General features: G+C 45.1%; 1 protein-coding gene across 3 annotated transcripts in view; it reads right to left on the reverse strand.

Annotated features, from left to right (window-relative positions):
• Window positions 1–9,925: 9,925 nt before the first annotated feature.
• The window catches only part of LOC120906329 (carbonic anhydrase-related protein 10), a 60,036-nt gene continuing 49,190 nt past the window's right edge, over window positions 9,926–20,771 (reverse strand). For all 3 annotated transcript variants that reach the window (XM_040317906.1, XM_040317907.1, XM_040317908.1), the window contains 5 exons: window positions 13,940–14,076; window positions 13,642–13,854; window positions 13,240–13,557; window positions 12,962–13,145; window positions 9,926–11,610 (listed from right to left, as the gene is read on the reverse strand). In XM_040317906.1, the coding sequence (XP_040173840.1) occupies window positions 11,588–11,610; window positions 12,962–13,145; window positions 13,240–13,557; window positions 13,642–13,854; window positions 13,940–14,076 (875 nt within the window). In that variant the 3' untranslated portion in view covers window positions 9,926–11,587. The remainder of the gene's footprint in view (window positions 11,611–12,961; window positions 13,146–13,239; window positions 13,558–13,641; window positions 13,855–13,939; window positions 14,077–20,771) is intronic.

The following is a 20,771-nucleotide window of genomic DNA, read 5'->3' on the forward strand; positions in this document are numbered from 1 at the left end:
TTTCCTCACCTTGCTGTTGCATGCCCCACACAACGTTGCATGTGTCCACTGCCCATTTCCGACCGAGCGGCAGCACGGGATGTTTGATTTTGACCAGTCACACTGCATAAATCAAAATGTTATTAGAATGCTTTATGCCGTCGCAAACACGCTGGCGCAAACACAGACGGCATATCGAAGCTGGGTACGCTGGAACAAGGGCCGGACATTTACGGAAAAAAAACTGAAAGGTGTTCATAATGCAAGTTCTCACAAATTTACAATCGATGCAGGCTTTTAAAAGGTTAGTAACACAATATTAACATTCATAACAGGCCATACAAATACAAAAAAATGGGTAACAGTAAGGTACAACTCTTAGCGTTACGGTGGTGCAATGCATTACGTCTGTGGGTTTCAAGCCGATGCAGCATTTCCACCGCACGTATGTTTTAGCCGTCGTTGTAGGGCAATTTTATGTGTCATGGAAGGTGTTATATAGTAATATTAGATAGTTAATTTTTCAAACAAATCATGAGTGCATTCTGATAAAAGATGCCCATAAGATACCACTTCACGAAACGAAGATCTTGTCATGGACCTATGAGCACTGTGCTTTAAAATGACCGCAGTTGAAGGTATACCTGATGATTGATAGCTGTATTAGCATCCTGAAAACTGATTCCAGAAAACAATTGTAATCTTATCCCCATCGAGAGTTTGTGGCCGATTCTCGATGCAAGAAAGGATACAACTGGCGCTACAAACAAATACAGTGAAACCCCTCATAACAAGTACTCCGTACAAGGTACGATTTTTTCAAATAACGACCATTTAGGTTGGTAGTGCAGCAATACAAGTAGTGATTTGGAATTGTTTCCTCTTATGTCTGAAAGTATTATCCTGGCGAAGCGGTGGCTCTACAGCAGTAATAGAAAATATCGGAAAGAAATAGCAAACCACAAATTGTTAGTATTAAGAAGGCATTTCTCAGTTTTTTAGATGCAAATGTGCATTTAAACCAGGACATTTGCGGTTCTGGAACCAATTATTCAACTTTTCTTACAGATTATATTGAAAATGATGATCCCGCATAACGAATGAGTCACTAGAACTTATTAAACTCGTTATACGGGTTTCAACTGTTTTCTGAAGCTCTGGAAAATGCCTGAGAAGAATTAGATGCAAAGAACTAGTTACCAGACTTACCAGAGGTCCCTCCTCCTTAACAGGAAATCAAATTCCCTGAAGAATACCAAATATTCACATTAACTTCAAATGTTTTGGGCGTCGCGTCAGACCTTCTGTTGATCACATTTTAAGAACTACATGTCAGAACCGTGCGAAAATATACACATCGAGACAATTTCGATTGTTTCTCTACTTTTACAAAAAAATAATAATAATAATAAGGTAAGTGTAAGAATTAATGGAATATGTGGCATTCTCAGAAATGTAAGCTTGTTTGTTTTTGCGCTATCCCATAGTGTACTGGTTACACTCCTGTACTATTGCTAATGCGTGAAGCTAAATACATTTTAGGTACTTTTTGACTGTACCGGACACTAGCCCGAATGAAAGAAGGATTTTAAATATTTGTGGAAAGTTTATAATGTGAGTACATACTAAATAATGCAATGATTTGTTTTTCATTTGCAGATGCGATTTCCGATGAAATTTGTTTCCAATTTTTTTTTTTTGTTACAGCCGCTTGATAACACCTACATTTGCGGCCCTTTTCAGTTGAACTTGGGTACAACAAGCTTAAAGATAAACACTTCTCTGAAACAGCAACGAGTTCTCAGAAGAAGCACGGGCGTTGTAGGCAAGATCGTCCGACCGTGCGCTTGTGCGGTAACGTATTGCACTTATCTCGTCACACTAACGAACCATATGCAGCGTCACACAAACGAAAACATACCGTTCGGGTACGCTTAGCGGCTGCCATCCGTGACCGAAACCCGGGCAATCGGCAGTCGAAGCTTTCCGTGCCGGTCGCGTACGTAAATGTCAATTAACCGCAAATCTAGTGTGGATTTCACCAAACCCACGGCCTACTAAACGGGCGTGGGAGTACTGCCCCGGGCCCGTTGGCAGCAGCGTTAGAATAAAAACCTCAACCTCAAGCTGCAAGGGCCGCAGGTCTTGGTCGTCACTGGTGAGGTGAAATGAATTTATGTGAGGTTTACGGTTCCTCTCCGGCGTGTAACTGCTGTCGGTGCTCGATTTTGTTTACTTTCCGGCTGTGCGCACGGTGACAGTACAACACCCCTAGATGTTCGACGTACTCCGACGGGAGCGCTCGCCAGATCACACTATTCGTGGTGATAAACTAATAAATTTGTAAAAACTAACCAATTCCTCTCTGACCTGACGGGCGGGCAAAGACGTTCCCGCCGGACACCGCAACACCGGTGCTCACGAAGACGGTAGGGCCGGAACTGAGCTAACACCCCGGAAAAGGGCCCAGGGTGTAAGAAAACAGTGGCAGCCGCAGATCAGAGCAAATGGCAGCCGTAAGCCACGCGGTTGAGCATTTAATGGCAATAAATTAAATTAAGGTGACAGCTTTCAGACACTACCGAATGAATGTTTGTTTGGGCTTACGGTGGGACTGGTCGTATGTGAACATGTGTGTGATTGTATTTGGGTATGTGAATGTGTTTGTAAGTAGTGGTGATGCATTTACTACCGCCTTAGCTTTTCTATCTGCTGCCCGGTCGAGTCGCTTCAAAAGGCTCTTTTTCCAAAATCAACCACTCTCCCGTACGTGCAGTTTGACCTCTCGGGGTCGGGCGAAAGCTCCACTTCTTTTGGGACCGAGAGAGCCAAATGAAAATGGATGCCAATTTCGGGAAGATACTGGTGGCAGCTGGAGCTAAATTATGATTTGATGATTTGCCGAACGGTAACGCTGAAACTTTCTGCCCGCAACCCCGATTAGCTGCTCACTCATTGCGTGACTAGACTCGGATGAGATAACCTCCAAGTACACAGCTGCGATCCGGGCGGTCAGGTTGCTTTCACTTAACCTGGTGCCCAATTTAATGAGAGCGTCTTCCGTCAATCGATTGTACGGTTTAGAAAATGCTGCTCCAAAAATAAATAACGAAAAAAAAATGTTACAACGAACGGATGAAACGCTGCACGAGAGATCATCGAGCGTGAGTGCGGGCCCCGGGCTCACAGTAAGTCACTACGCCAATTCATCAAAACGGTAGACTGGTTGAGATGGCGCTGATGGTAGCAATGGCGTCGGAAGCCCCGGGCCTCGCTATGGACCCCGCAGACGACATAAAAAAGTAACATTCGCACACATATTCTCGTGGATCTCACCGGTAACGTGCTTTCGGGAACGCACAGGACCGGCACATTGGTGCGGCGCACGGAAGGTAAAATAAAGCGATAACCTACTGGCGCGCCTGCCACGGCTCCACTCATACCTACCCAAGCGCTCGCTGAGTGGTGCGCTCGTTCTGCAAACGTGTCACGTAGTAATTTTATTTATTATGAAACACTGTATACATTTAAACAGGTACATTTTGGAAGGGAACGTCAGCAATACCTGCACTCACACACACAAACTCACCTTTACTAACACACCAACGTGCTGGAGGAAACGCCGGGAGGATAAACTTTGCTTTTGAAGGTGAATCCATTTACAGATTTTTGGTTCCCGGGTTTTTCATCCTGGCCTTTCTTCCCTCCCACGCTTTCCCTCTTGTAAGCCTTATTGTGAGCTGTCCTTCCTTTCTTTTTATCTTTCTTGCCTTAACCGTCGTGGATTATGTACTAAAAAAAAAGATAGTAAAATATGAAAAGCTACGCCAAAATCAAACAGTAAAGCACTAACTTGAGTGTTGTTTGGTTAAAAACGAATGATTCAAGCTGAGCGAGGGAGAGAGAGAGAGAGAGCGAAAGGGAGAGAAAAACAAATAATCATGATTTATTTAACCACTTACTTTTTCAGTTTTTCACTACCACTACCACACGAATACACTTAGTCGCAGGGATCGGCAAGGTCTAGTCGTTGTCCTGCTAAATCCACGCGGTGCGCGAGATCTGCTACGCTACAACTCTTTTCATTTACGTTTGCTTCATTGGCATTACGTTGAATAGGTTTATTTTTTGTCGTAGATAGAGACATTGCGTAAGTATTGTTTACTGCAGTTTATTTTCGGAACGAAAAGGTATCAAACATTTCATTTCAGGAAACGTGCCAAAGACTCCATCAATGCAACCCTTTTCCTAAAAAGTGTTCCCAATCCCTGGCTACTGGAGGACTACATTAAAAGAAGAAAAAAACTTCCCCTGTTTGGAAATTGATTCTTCTTTTCTTGTAGGTTGGACTTGGGAGGGTTAAATTTTAAATTATCTCACCATCACTGAGGTAAGTGCTCGGGTGTCGGGGTTAAGTGGAGTGAGATGTCAGACAGAGAAAATATAAATAAAAGAAAAAGCATTCGAACACTGACCTGGCACGACACTACCGTGTGGATATTCGCGTCGTTTGTCGTTCAATCCTAACCTTGGTTGGGATTGTGTCGTTCGTTTTGGGGTTTGTGCTTTCTTCGACAATATTGCCACAATATGCATGAAGGTGTAATTTGGCGTACGCTTGCAAAACTTGGCACGCCGTTTATAGCCGGAGAACTGACACGCAGACAACGAGTATCTAGATTCGTTTTTTACCATTTTGATCCTCCTCCCGCAGCATCTTCCTGGAGCGTTTCGAACCTGCTGTAAATAGAAAGGAAAAAGCAACAAAAAATAATAATACGAACACGAAAACAGTTTTCTTTCTCCAACTGGTATTTTTTCCGATACTTGTTGTTTGTTTTTGTTATTTTTTTATTTAATTTTACATACTTTTTTTAACTTGTCGTGGCAAAGCACTCATTGAACGGTCAGTGGGAGGAAGCTGTCCCTTCTCGTTTGCGGATGGACGGGAAAGAGAAGGATTAGGAAGAGGAGGAGGAGGAGGAGAAGGAGTACATCAGGTCAAGATGGAGAGCGACACGACGATACGGGGCTTAATGATTTTCTCTTCTTCCGCTCCGTGTCTCGTTACCCTCTAAAGCGCTCCAAACTGCCCGGTTCCCCTGCCACGGTTAAGTTTATAACATCTTGATTTATCTGATTTTGGTTTGGTTTGTTTGTTTTGTTTTTTTCCCCGCTCTCCTCATATAAATACTGGATATTGGAGCTGCTGCTTAAGAGTTCTGGCGTCACGCTGTGAGCGAACAGCCACTAACGTGTATTATCCTCCTTTTTAGTTTTGTCTTGCTAATGATATCATGGATTGTTCTTTAGTTTGCTTGGCGATACCGAAGAACCTTGCGCGGGTTGAGGGAAAGCGGTTTGCTTTCCCCTCTCCCCCCCCCCCTGCCATTCGGCAACATTTCGCAAGCTCAACCTTTTTGGTCATTTATTTGTTGTTGTCTCCCCTGATTTGCTTATATGCCAGATGGGTTTTGCGCTGGTAAGCGGTGAGTAGTCAATAATACTTTCTTTGTTTGTTTTTTTTTTTTGCTTTTAATTTAGTACTTTTTTATGTAACAAATATTCCAACTCTTTTGTGAAATAAAATATGAAAAGCCCTAAAAAATTAACAGCTCAGTATGTGTGTGTTTTTTTAATTATTATGCACACATGCCAAAAACATCCGTCACTTTAGGATGGGTGACGCCAAATTGATTCCGTCCTGTTTGGGTTGTGTGGGTTTACTGCATTCAGTAGGATATGGATTTAGCTCTGATCGTCATCTAGCCTAGCTCGATCATCAACAGCAAACAGTGTCTCGTCCGAATACGTCCGGTAAAATTGAAAAAAAAAAACAATCATCTATTTGCGTGTCACAACTGTCCAGCACTTCTTGCAACGCTCGCCGACATCTTCACTCCGCTTCAAACAAAAACGGGGAAACGGGAAGCTAGCATAGAGCGTTACTCGTGTAATACTTACAGAATTAGGCGTGTAATTGATTGATATCCTAAGTACAGCAAGGCTTTAGTATGGGTGTTCCCGTCGGCATTCGTAATGTTTTATTTTTTGGATAAGAAGGATGACGGTTGTGTGCCTCGCATCGAAGAGGGGAAGGAAATTGACAGAATTTATTGACGGCTCTATTGTCGGGGATATGTTTTGATTCAAGCTGACCCACGCGCGTCAATTATTTCGCCCGATGGCAACGACACGACATTGCTCGATGCTCGAAAAAAGCTCACTCATGGTTTGTCACCTTCACGCTTCGACGGGTCAGATTATATTCCAGTAAGTTGAAGTGGAAGGATTTTATGTGGATTTTCGAGTTAGCTTTTTTTTTTGGTTTTTGCCCTTTAATGTTTGTGCTTGCTGCATATGTGTTTATATGTTTATATCACACTCATTGCGGGCAGAGGTAAACATATCGATATCGTACCATCCATACTTAGTTACTTCCTTATTCTCCCTGCCGCACCATCCGCAGGATCGAACTCAGCGTCGAGCGTGATGCAGGAGGGAGAGTGCCCGCCGTGCGCGTCTGTTTGCCCAGCTGCTAAGCGTAAGTGTGGCCAATAGTTTTGGATAGTCTGGTTGCGCTGGGAGCGTACTGAGTATGAGTGTTGTGTAAATCACTCGTATCCGTGCGACGGTTAGTCGGCAATGTTCTCTTCAATGCTGCGTTTCATTATTACGGCGTACTACCAGCTATCGCATACCTGCCCGGTCTACCATCCGGAGCGTTCCATTTTTATTGTACTGCTAGTCTAGAGTCTCTTACAGATTTGGTTTGGTCACCGCTCGCTCCCGCTGCGCACAGAGATATGACGATATTCTATATTTACATTTACACACCCCAGCACACACACACACACACACACGCAGTTCCTTCTGTGTTAATGGCATCGTTTGCCTCCATATTTACCATCAACCATCTTCCAAAGCAAGACCAGCACAGCCACGCCACGGTTCAATATATTACATCACTCTCATTACAGGACGCTCGCTCTCCATCGCTTCTGTCATAAGATTTGCACTCATGCATTCGGTATGCTGGGGCTGTGAGGCTGCGTGTTTGTATGTTTTCCATCCCACGGTACCTTCATAGGTGTGCTCCATATTGTACAGTAAGCAGATTATTGACGAGGGCAAGCAATTGACGAAAGTCACCTTCGCCCAGTGACCAAGCGCATTTGATTTATTTCTTTTTTTTTTGTTGTTATTGTAATTCTGCTGTGTGTTTGATAAACTGTAGAAACGGTTCCCGTCGAGCAACGCTACGTAAACGGGTTTGGATACAGGATGCTGTACGATTGCATACTTTAGGGCGTACTTGATGCGCTTGTCAGTTTAACCAGTCATTAGATTGCAGAACGCCTTCCAGTATGCAACCGTTGCAGCAAAGGTTCGCCATCAATCTAGGAGTGCTCAGAAATTTGAATTTTCGGAGAAACAAAAAATCATTTTTGCTACTTTTTCATCAAACTAAATGGCTTGAAATATTTGAATGTCTTTAGTCTAAAATGGACAAAAATATCTTCGTACGAGTGTGGTTCAGCATGGTTTTGTTCATCTGGGCACTGATAGAGGATCCTCCCCCGCCTCAGGTAGCGCCATCGACCGGGTACAACTATCTGATAATGGGGTTTCCATAGCTTTATTGATAATAATTTCAACCTGACGCAGTCCATTCGCCGACAAAAGCCCGAAACCGTGGTGCAAACTCTGTCGCGGTACGGTTGGATTCGCGAGCTGTATTGTACTCCGGGCTACTCGGGCACACTGTTAGCACCGTTCCCATCTCCCAACAGGCCACTGGCAAAAGCTGCGGAGCGTTTGATTGATGCACCTGACTGATAACCTGCAATTGTTCGGCTTCCCACCCTCTTTTGTGCATTGTGCACGGCAGCACGACGATAGAAATGAGCACACTCGCGCAGAGAAAAACAAACCAAAGAAGAAAAAAAAGCTTCTTCTCAAATAAAGAAAATGTGATAACACGAGCAGAGCGAAAGGCGACCCAACGAATGGGTGAAACAATTCGGGAATGAACGAATCCAGTCCCCTCCCCCCACCGATGGATGAGTCAGATGATTGAAATTCATTAACTCTGTTTGCAGAAGCCAGCCATTCCTTATCCCTTTCGTTTGTGTTTCTGCCCTTTGAAGCAGTGGGGCATGCTGGCGCAGAAAGTGGTGCAGTCCCGGGGCCACTGTTGGTACTTGGGTTGTGCGAGGGGGGAGGGTGGCGGTAGGTGGAGTACTAAAATAGCAAACGTGTCATGGGGTCATGATTTATGGGTGCTGAGGGAAGAATGGATGTTGGTTTACCACCCGGCATTTCATTCTTCGATGGTATGACTTCCCTTTAAACCGATTTCTTGTATGGACGTGTGTGTGTGTCAGAGTGTGTAAGAGTGAAAAGACTGTGCCCGATTTTGATTGGCTAAAACGGGGAAAGTTGGTTGCCATTGCAGAGTAGAATCAATTAACACCCACAAAAATGTAGTACATATTTCATGAAAGCTAAAGAAAGTGAAATGAAGTAACGAATAATACACATACTGTCAGACGGCCCCGGTGACAGACATTTTGACAGTGGGCATTCATCTCTCACCACGACAGTCGGTAGCACAATTAATCAAAAATATAACCCGAGAGCGCAAAAAACGCTCTCCTCGTGCAAGTGCGCTCCCCGCAGGGCAGGGAGTTTTGTAGTCTCGGTTTTAAAGCATCATCATAATCGCTCATCCCATTGCCAGTGATTTGAGGTTTATTCCACTCGGCATTTCTATGTGTACATATATTTTTTCACGCTGTCTCTCAAGCGTCGCCCTAACCCGACGAGGGCCGCGAGGAGGGCACAGCAACACTCTTCCGACCGAGCGATAGATGAACTTCGGGCGTAACAAGTTTCTGCGTCCTGCGACCACTTGATCCTCGTGTTTCGGCACATCCACCAGGCCCTGGCTCATGCTCAAAGCATGCCAAAATAAAAAATGAAAAAAAAATTACTTTAAAAATGCACCTCGCGCGCACGTTAGCAACCTCCCGTTCCATATTCGGAAGGTGTTGCTGCCAGAGTTTTGCTTACGATGGTGAGTGAGTAAAACATCGAAGTATAAGAAAACACACACATAAACACACACACACACACACACACACACACACACACACACACACACACACACACACACAGACCTTGCCTCATGTTTTCCACACAATTCCGCTTCCTGCTCGTGGATCACCACCATCACCATCCTAGACAGCAGTGTTGCACCCGTCCTACGACCGGGAGAGGGCGTTCCATCTATTTGTTGCTAGTTTCTTTTTGCTTATTTTTCTTCTTCCTCTCCCTTTTTACAGAATTTATTAAGCCATCTTTTTTCTCTCTCTCTCTGTCCCGCGCGTCTCGCTACCCACAGCCCATTTACCTCTGTATACCTTGGCCAAAACGGTTCACACAACTTGCCGCATTCGCTTTGCCAGTCCGATAGTGCCAGCTATTCCTTTTCCGATTTTAATTTATATTTAATGTTTATAGTCAACTCTTGGCAGCTTTAAATTTAGTGGTGCCGGTAGCGTAACAACCCCGAGACCTTGCTGTGTCGCCTGTTGCGAGGCACACACACACACACACACACACACACACACACACACCTTGTACCACGACAGCGTGCAAAAAGGAAGTGGTCGCAGCAAAACCGGAGAGGACGCTTGGGCGGGAAAAAAAGGTAGCGAAAACGAAGAAAGCACACCATTACCACCGGGTACCGAGGCTATCAGTTGCCTCCGCTGGCGCGGAAGTCTCCCCGCAATGGCGGTGTGGCCGTGTGGGTGTGTGTGTGTGTTCGTACCGCCGCGTGCAGCTTGTATTAATATTATTTACAAATTATTCGAAACTTTTAATAGAGTTTCAGTTCTCCGGGGCGTCCACACTGTTCACACGGGGATGGGATGTTGGAGTTGTTGTTTTTTTGTTGTGGTATATGTTTCTTACTCCGGCTGCTTTTTTTCTCCCACCCGACGGGAAATGTAGTTTTGTGCTCACGTTGGTTACGCTATCCCGGCACCACTCCCGGCACCAACAGCCTGTCACGTGGATGACCTCCGTCCAGCCAAACTCTAACCTCAATGCGTCCAGTCCAGGAGAAAATGGGAAATGGGGGTGGGGTTTGGGCATCTTTACTAACGTTTTGGGGAGCAGTGGACCTGAGAGTGTACTTCCAACACCCAGCACCAGTACCGTTTCTTATCAGTGCCAGTGTATCTTACATTTCCCGAAACTGTCTGGATGTGTGTGGGAGTGTTTTCGTGGGCTCTATCGAATTTCGCAACAAGTTTTCAGAACGGTTGATCTGCATACAGAGCGTCGCACATACGTCGAATCGTACCCGGTGTGTGACAAACTTCTGGTAATTGCGGGCTAGTTTTATGCAAAAAAGTGAACCTCAACCTCCACCAAAAACCATAACCAGTTGCATCCATGTGCACAAGGTGCATCACCTGCAACAAATAAAGTGGCTTCAGGAAAATTGAGAGACAGAGAGAAGTCTTTTGGCACTGGCGGTAATGATGGTAGCTCCGTGCGGTTGTCGACGTGTTACAATGCAATGCTACCACCTTGCTTGTTCCCACTCGCACCACAGACACACAGGAACCATGCCCACATGTAGAGATGACCCTTGATGTCGATGAAGCCAAGAACTCCCGCAAGGATGAGGTCGCGTAATTCCGAGCGTGGTGACTCCAATCTCCAGGGAACCTCCAGACCCTACCGGTTGCCCTCTGTGTTGTAGAACCTTGTCAGAATTAGCTATCAGCCGAAGCACATCACCTCCTGCGTGAATGAAGCGGAACCCCCATTATCAGATGAACGTTAGATTGTGTGCTGGAGCGGGTTTTGGGTTGGGAAATTCAGTCAATCCCCGGCGCCCCGTCGTTTTCGCTAGTAGCTGCCCGTGGCTTGTTAAAGGCAAGACACTCAGCCACTATTGCCACGTCCCTGTCGCGTCCCATCGGCCCTATCGCAAAGCAAACGGATGCGTAAAACTATTTCATCAAAATACTAAACAAATGCTAGATATGGTTACAGTATACAGTTACACCTTTAGTACATTCCCCGTCTTCACACTCTTCATTTCTTGCTCTCAGCCGCTATCTCTCTCTCTCTCTCTCTCTCTCTCTCTCTCTCTCTCTCTCTCTCTCTCTCTCTCTACATCTCTTTCGTACACACTCACTTTCCCCGTCGATATGCGTATTCCATGCAAATGTTTCTTCGCACATAGTCCACCAATCTAGAAGCCTCTTAACTAGTGATATCTAACGATATTTTGTTTCTGTTTTGTGTATGTGTGCGTGTGTGTGTGGTTGTTTGACGCATGGCTCACTGTTTCGTCTTGCCCGCTCCGTATACGCCTTCATATGTTGAACCTTCGCCGTGGCAGTCGTCCACCGTCCAGACGACCAGTTCGGGCAGCGGACAGTCAGCATCCACTCGCAGCACACCTGGACACGCAACCCCGCAGCAATCCACGCCGAACCCGGGCAGGAGGTTTCAGGGTTCGAACACGATCAAGCTAGTATCATCGTGCTCGTCCGTTTCGTCCTCGTTGCGCTGCCCCCGTTCAGTTGTGTTTCCAGCTATTAGCTGTGTGCGAAGAGAGGTACAAGAAAACAAAAAAATCGGTTGAAACCACTACAAAATGCTCGTTTTAGTGGCTAAAGGAGATGCAGATTGCATACTTTTGGGCGGAATAGTTGTTGGCTCAAATTTCGGCTCTAAGGTCAGAGCGCATCGATTTTGGGCTCTAAGTCAACAATGCTTTACTCTTGTAGGAATCATGATCTTTTTATAATGTATTTGCAACTGTAATTTGACGTCACAAAAACACTTCAAAAACCATGTAAATTGGATTGTTTTTTTGTGGAAAAAACTGAAATTTCATGAATTCCAAAACCATTGTTCACACCTGGAAATTCATGCCAACATTATTCACTGGATTACATCTTTCAAAATTACCTAATTAAAGCATTACCTATACGTACATAAACAAATTCTTGGTCAAATACAACGACAGCCCATTCAGCCGTGAATTTAAGAATTGTAAGCGCCGCTGCAAGCTCATCTTTGAATACAGAATCCAAGGTACTATTGAAATGTCCGAAACTATAAGTTAACGTTGCACTAGCTTACAAAATAACATGTCAGGACTTCCTTTTAGGAAATTTCTTAAGTCCACGACTCCAGCAAGTTAGGTGGACTTGTAAAAAGGTCTTTCAGGCCATTTTTTTTCACCAAGTTGGAAATCAACTTTTTGATATTTGTAATCCCATAGAATATATTATCCATTGCTGAATGATGTCGTATCAATGTCTTTTCTTTATGTTGATTGGAGTAGTCCAAGTCGTGGGAAGATATTGGGTCCTGGGAAGTGCCTAATCAGCATGGAGCGTGTAATAGCATTCTCTCTTATTTCAATACTCTTTCTAGTTGCTGGATGGTTTATACCTTCGGAATACCCTTAGTTTATGTATTTGATGTAATCTATTCAGCATCAATTTAAGAAAGAAGTAAAATAGATCAACAAATTCGATGTCCATCTTTTCTCTCGAGTGTCCTTCTTTCCCGCTTTGGTAATATTTTGACGTCGCTTTAATGCTCGTTCTTACGCCAGTTTTTTGTTTAAAATTATGATAACTTATGCATTTAATAAAACTGAAGAACTTAAAAACAATGCATGTTATAGATTCACAAGAGACTGCACGATGCAAGATTTGTGTTGTGCGTGAATTTAACCATTTTTGCATATATTATGTCAAAAATGTTTTCAAATGTGTTGTTTTGTTTTCCCAACTTTCAGTTTGGATGCTGCAAAATTGAATTATTCGATAATCCGCGTCCGTCTTTACCTACCATTCCCTAGAATGTAATTTCAAGCCGCAATATAAGCGTCATAGTATATTGTCTTTTTTACCCCACATCACCCAACCCCTCCTACCTTTATAGTGAACGTCCTTGTACATAGTTGCACATATTTTTCCCCCTTTTTCCAGTTTATTTCGAAAGTCAATGTTCGTCCGCACGGGACGATGCAGCAGTGGCTGGGGCGGCCGGAAGTTGTTGCCCAGCGGTGCCTTCGGATGGTCGGGACCACCCTGCATTAACCTTCGCAGTGCGTGCAGCTGTGAATAAAACAAAAACGAGCAAAAAACCCGCAAGGTTTAAAGATATCTTTAGACTGGCGGAGGGCAACCGACGGTAGTGTGACGTCATTACCTGCTGCTTCGTGATGTAGATCGGTTTGTTCATCACGATCCAGGTGACGGTTTCGTAGCAGGCCGGTGCCGTCGTCGAACCCTCGTACGTCATGTAGTGCTCGGTGTCGGGCAGGAGGTCGCGCACGGAAATCCGGCGCACTGGCGCCTCGTCCCCGCCGTACCGGATCCGCTCGAGCTGATCGGTCAGCATGCGCAGCTCCGGGTTGGACAGATCGCCCAGCTGCAGCAGGATGGCGACGCCCACGATGCCCTGCGCACGGTACAGTGCGTCGCTAAAGTTGGCGTACAGCTGCGAGTTGTAGCCAAAGATTTGGATCTGTTGAATGAAGGAGAATCGTTTTAGGTACCAGTTACACTATTGAGAGTGTTGCACAAAACATTGTGCGGTAGCGTGTCTTGCCTCCGCCGGGAACGTGTAGCCTTCGACGCTGTGCTCCGAACCGAACTGATCGTGCAGTCCGTAGTGTACGTGTATCTCGTGAAATCGATACCGGTAGGAGAGTGGACCGCCGGTCAGGTTGACCGGTATCTGGGGCGTACCGTACGCAGAGGACGTCTCGTTGTCCGCGGTAAAGATCACGCTGTGGCCTGTGTTGGTGATCGTTCCGCTGATCTAGTGGTTGAGACGGCAATGGAAGGTGTGAGGTTATCGCTTTTCTTGGATCACGAGACAAGACGACCTGCCGATTGGTACCTACCCGATGTTTGTCTATGTGCAGAATTCGAAGATTTGGATCGAACAGTAGCCGCTGCGGCTCCAAGTTGACGGGTGACTGTCGGCGTCCTTTGTTGCACAGGGACCATTCTGGGTTGATTAATCCCCAAAAGGCAGGACCTGTGAGTGTGTCAAAACAGAACGAGATCTAGTTGAAACAATTAAGCTCTCTCTTTCTTTCCCAAGTATCTTCCCATTCCCAGGTTGATAGGGAAACCCTAATCTAGCTAACACCATTCCGACAGCAAAACGAACTGTAAACTGCTGCACGGTTTTACTGCCATTTGATAGGGCTAAGGTACACCGCCAAAGACAGCCTGCAACGTGAGCAAGACCATGTAAAGCGACTACCTGTCTAGTGCTTCGATGTCTGCTCCACACAACATCGCACAACAAGCCATTCAAACCAGGAACAGCCCGTGAAACGGTTCAGCAGGTGATGAAGTAATCGTGCGGTTAAACGAGCACTTTACGCTGCTGGGAAAGAATGCACCAAACGACCTCCCTGACACCTTCCCGGCCCGCTCCTCGCTCAATGTTTCGAGCACCTTGGACTGGGCTAGTTCATGAATATTTGATAAATCGTTTATCTGTGCACTTCGGTGGCTGCCGGTAGTGGCTGCCACTGTTTGCCCCTCCTTGCCACCACGCTTAGCAGCTGCGGCCGCTTCTGCCGTAAAGGTGAAGGCCGTTAGATTGGCTCCAGCTCATTGCCCTTCCCCATCGCTACCTCCAGTCGCAGTCGCAATCGTTTCGCTCGCAAAGCCGAAAAATAGATCATACGATAAGCGAAGAAACAAAATGCTGACCCGAGCGTAATGGTTTCGGTCAATGTTTACCTTTCATTGCCGTCGGGTCACTTTTTTCCGATGCTCCCGACCCGATTCCAGTGCTTCCCGTTCCCCCCTTCCCCTTTCTCTTGAATGTGATAGCAAGAAGTTACCCACATCACTCACCGCTCGTTCAGTCCTTGGTGCCTCGTTTGGGAAAAGTGATGCTGCAATGATACAGTGCGCTGACTCACGTCGGGGCGCTTACGTGACCATAGGTTGTCGAATATGACCGGGGTTATTGCTCGCAATGAGCAGGCATGAAATATATTGATGTGTTTTCCCTCTCCAAGGCGTGAACTTGGCCGGTCTTATGCTTTTTTTTATGTATTTATCCCTTTCGGTGCGCCGGAGCTGCCCGAAAAATGGATATTTGGAGATGGCTCTGGCTGGAAAGGCGGAAGGTTGGCGGAACCAATTGCAGTTCCCATCCGGTGGCACAAAATTTTTCTCAAGACTTGAGCAGGAATGTCTTAGAAATTAAATGTCATAAAGAACGGTCATGGTTCAGCGTTCAGCGAAGAGTTTGCACAACAATGTGCAGAGTGGCACCAATGTTTTCTTTTTTTTAAGGTTGGCTTGCACCATTATTCTACCCGAGAGTGTTAGTGATCCCAAGCCCTATTTCTCGGTACTGTGGCTTGTGCAAACCACATCCAAAACACGGAAGTAAGGAAAAAGGATGAAAAAAACCCAGACTTTCACGTAACGATGATAAAACTATCCAACGGAAAGCAGGATAAAAGGCCAGCAAATATCTCCAAGGAGTTTTGCCCTAAAACGTACAGCGCTGGACGTTTATTTAACCAGAAAAGTACAGCTGGCACACCTGGCACCAGGGCAGGGCAGGGCAAGAAGGATATGTTCCTACTGTTTCCCCTCCCCCAAGCTCCCAGAACCACTTCCGCACACACACTCCTCGGTGACTGTTGATGCTGTGTTCGACGATACGATCATTTGTCATGATAAACCCATTGTCGGCAAGAAAAAAAAAGGTAGAAAAACTTCAGAACACAGGGGAAGCGACACAGCGGGCACACTCAGTCGATGGCCCTATTCATTGGAACCTTCCTTCCAAAGCCGGCGAGAGCGACGAGTGCCCGTAGGCTACCCGGCAGGAAGGATGACTTCCCTAAAAGTCCATATCACCTGACCCGGGCTCAAGCCATGTTTTCTGATATATATATACATATATTCTTTACGTTGGTTTGATGCTTGCTCTTCCTCTTCCTTTTTTTGGAGGATGTTTTGTTTGCCCGTCGTTGTCTCCATTATTGTGGAAGGCGGTGGCCCACACACAACACCGCAGGGAAACCGGTGGCCAGTTTGGAGCTGCAGAGGAAGTTGCAAAGTTGAAAAGTAACAAAAGCGAGTACTTGTCTACAGGTCCGCGCGATACTGCCACACTACCAACCTAACGCTACCATCAATTTTGCCGCCGTAGTGGTCAAACGTTCCCTGTATCTACCACCCTCACACATACACACACACACACGAGCGCCCGCAGAGTGGCGCAAAGCTTGTAGTACCTTTTGTGTGTGTTTTTCGGTCGCTTGAAATGCCGAAGCCCTCCACCACACCAACGCTTTCGGGGGCCAACCGTTGATTGGGATAATGAAATTATTGGGTGCTTGCTGCACACAGCACTCCCAAGCTGACGGTGGTTATTTATCCGGGCTTGCTATAGGTTGGGAATAGTTTACAGTGTAAACAAAATGGCAACACATCATCCCGTGATGTTCGATGTAAGACAAGGATTTTACGGGTAGTCGCAACAAACGACCGACCAACCCTGCAATCAAAGAATGTTGTGGCGGGAATGGGTTTTGTAGACGTGTGCTCTAATTACAGACGAGCTAGCGAAGCCACTTTTTTAAGCTGCTATTTTAACATTATGGAAGAATAAAGCATGGACTAAAGAAATGATTGCTCGAAGAGTTCTAGCTAATGACTTCTTCTTGATCTTTTTTTTTATAGAAACTTTGAGCCGATTCATCTACTGACTATCGAGGGCCAACGAGTGAGCAAACCAAGGCAACATCTATTTCGATTAGGATGCCACTTCTCTGCATAATATTTCTATCCAACCCAATTCTTCGTGCACACATCAAATTGGTGACAATACTATCAGTCAACGAGAAGACTGTTCGCATCCTTCACGAACTGATGATACCTACCACAACATCCAAACCCAAACCAGGACAAGGGGCAACGAGGTTAAAGATGGGTTGAAAATATTGGGGCCCTTCACGATTCTAGTCAGTTTTTTGTATGGAGTTTGACAGTTGGAGGCTGGAATCATGTAAACACTCCATACAAAACCACCCAAAAAACTAGCCTGCAATTTTCAGTCTAGATTATTCTAGCCTTAAAGCTAGAATTAGATTCGAGTACCTGCTCGAAAACACGGTGTTGTTTACATTTACCCCTTGGTGCATTAAAGAGATCACGTGGTGAAAACTGTAGTCAAAGTGTATGTAGTCCAGATGGTCTTATAGTATGTTTTTTTAAACCAAATTTGAATATCACTTTTTGACAGAATAGATGAAAATTTTTGTTCAAACAAGCTTTCTGGAGGCTTGACGAATACTCAAAACACTCTTAAAATCTGCATTCAGAAGCAGAAGCGATAAAAATCAGCCTTCTAAATTCATACGCCTTGGGATAAGCCCACCTGTATATTATACACACTTAGATAACTGCTCTAAAACTGCTATACAATGCAAACAGCTGACAGGCTGAAATTTCAGCCTACGAACTTACAACGGAAAGGGTCCCATTGTTGGATTCTCCAGGCGTAGGCACCAGTTTTCGACTCTATGTTTAACCAACTCCTGAAGCATCTACTCAACGCACGCAATATTGAACTATTGGCCAATGCATACTTGACGTGCCGGTCTGGTGGTAAAGTCGTCAACTCGTACGACATCATGAGTTCAAGCCCCGAATAGACCGTGCCGCCATACGTAGGACTGACTGTCCTGCTATGGTAACAATAAGTCACTGAAAGCCAAGCTCACTTCACTAGTGGGTACAGGCAGGCCTTTAACGACAACGGTTGTTGTGCCAAAGAAAGATACTCGACGTGCACGCCTCTAGATCTTCAGCTTTATTAAGCCAGGAAATGGTTTGGGTTCCATCCTGAACGTGCAACTACACATCAACTACGCGAATTCGAGCTACACGAATTTTTATTTTTGACAGTTCATATGTCAAATCAGTACAATTATCTCAACCGAATTGTCAAATGGAAAATAGTTTGCAATTTTTCCACAAGTTTTATATCACTAAAAAGACAGAAATTACGAAGTTTGCTACACGAGATGCATGAAATCAAAAATCATTATTAATAAGGCATGTTTTGGCTGTTAAACGTGAAATTCGACGTACGCGAAAATCCGAGTTACGCGAATGTTTCCGGAACGCCAATGGATGAACTGAATAAAACAAAAACGACATTATCATGCATGGATATGCTAGTGGATGAACGTATTAAGATCAACAAAATTAAAGAGTAATCAAAAAACAACAGAGCTACAAACGGTAGATCTAGGTAACTAAAGAGACATAGTTTTAAGCTGAACTATATTGTTTTAATAAAACAAAACCATCCAACCAACATGCATTTCGCAATGAAATCAATGTTTTCGTTGCTATCGTTTTTTGTGCTGGTGTCTTGTAGTAAACTTTACCTAAAAGCACCAGCATGTGATTGCAACGTTTAGTTTAAGTTTACATTATCTGACCCCCGCTACTGGGACCGCGCCAGACTTTTGTTTCTTTTGCATTGTTCCGCCGCTAAACTTTACCAAATAAACTGCGCAGTGTGCCATTAATCTCAACCGTTGGAATTATTGCAACCGTCCTGTTATTGATTGCAATTAGTCAGCACTATTCGAGCAGGCAATCTAATGGAACACATCATTACCGTTGATCTCGGCGCTGTAAGGATCCCGAATCCGCACAGAAAAGAAACAATTCATTCGCTTCACTCGCCCGCCCGCGCGATGTTTGGATAAAAGGTTTACCCATTACCCGTTCCGAAGCTTTCGGTCCTTCGCGTCCGAATTGTTTTTCAATCGTGCTGTTTTGTTGTGCTCTGAAAAGGCTGATGGATTGCTACCTTCTTAGGCTGGGTGCAGGCCACCTCGGCGTCTTCGTGTCCCAATGAACAACGAACAGCGTTCTTCTTACGGAAACCCCTAATCACGCTGAGCGCGGTACGGGTTAAGGATTAATTTGATTAGAATCTACATTTTATTTTACGCAGTACTTTTCATTCCGGCGCTGTTTCGGTGCTGGCGGGTTATAAAATCGGCTGTGCCGCTAGCATCGGCCAGGCACCTATCGCAGCTGGCATCAACGAGCGCTCTGGAAAAAGGTGAAAGCAGTTTTGTCGAGCGTACCCAAGCGACCCAATATAAGTTTGCGAGGTTTGATGAAAACTCAGCTACACACAAAAAAAAACAAAAACTGAAGCCGATACCCATCGATTCGAGCAGGCGAGATGATTCGAAATGATTGAAATGCAAATTTTACTGCTCTGCCCACCACCATCACACCACCGACGATGGGGGAAAAAGCGCAAATGAACGGTCCGCGGAATTGAAGCTCATAAAGGAAGAATTTCATCTCATGTCGAGGCCGAAAGTGGGCCAGAAAACGAAAAAAAAGGTAGTCAACAACAACGCGGAAAAGCAAAGAATAAAAAAGGAAGTAGATTGTTTTCGTCCGGCTGTTCCGAGGGCTTTTATCGGCACACACACACTTCCTACCTCTCGTGAGGCAACGCTGAGCTCAAGAAACTACCTGTTTTATTATCCAGCTTCCGAAAAAAGGTGAAAGCATGGTGAGGTGCGGTTAGCCTCCCACCGTATCGCGCTCGCAGCACGTTCTCATAAAAAATAATGCTCCCAGACTCCTGGTCAGCGCCACGGTTCGGATGCTTCACCGGTGCTGTGTGAAGGTTGTGTTCCAGTCCCACACGCTCAGTGATTAAGACGAGTGGCAGAACGTCGCCTTAAACGGCACCGCCGCGCGCCCGAACGAGGGGCAGCGCCATTTATTGCTCCGATCGTTTCCCGGCCGGATGAAATTGATTCCTGACAAAAAAGTTGGGTGTGCCGGTGTGCCGAAAAGTCACGGGCCGCGACGGACCGCGCAAACCTCGGGACGTCCGTGGGAGGCAGAGAGCGAGGAGTGGTTGCAATGAAAAGAATTTTGTCATTAAAATGAGCAACCTTTGCGCATTCTTCTGGCGAGCGCATACACCTGTCGCGGGAAGGCGCTGAACCAGGCGGGGAATGGAAGTGGAAAATAATCATTCTTTCCGATTGCGATAATTGCGTTGGATTGCAGCCGGGTCTATTAAGAAGTCGTTTGATGTGATCTGTAAGGCGGGCAGTATCTCAAAGTGCCGATGGATGCAAAGTGCCCGAGCAGCAATGTTGGCTCAACGCTGGATCAAAGGCGAGCTGATCGATAAGTGCCTCAGAAGATGGTTTATGAGCAACAGAATTTAAATGAGAAGCAATTCTTCCCCGATCAGTTGTATTAGATATTCACGGTGTGTGAGTTGTGTTTATATCGGTACGACAGCGATTCATTCTATGAGAAAGCTCAATTTTATAATGTAATTTTAGAAGTACTTTAGTTGTTACTGTTAAATGAAGTCGAAAAGACATGACTAATTTGTTATATGTGTCAATATTATTCCCAAATCCTAACCATTTCCTACGAATTATTTTGTTAAAGCTGTAAATGATTAAATGAAGTCGAAAAGACATGACTAATTTGTTATATGTGTCAATATTATTCCCAAATCCTAACCATTTCCTACGGATTATTTTGTTAAAGCTGTAAATGATTACAAAACTACGAAATTGCAGATCATTTGTCATAACAACTATGTATAGTTCTGCGTAACGTCGACATAAATCAATGTCAACTTGGAATTTTTGTAACTCAATTCCTAAAATAACCGAT

Source organism: Anopheles arabiensis, chromosome X (genome assembly GCF_016920715.1).
Source record: "Anopheles arabiensis isolate DONGOLA chromosome X, AaraD3, whole genome shotgun sequence".
NCBI classification, from domain to species: Eukaryota; Metazoa; Arthropoda; class Insecta; order Diptera; family Culicidae; genus Anopheles; species Anopheles arabiensis.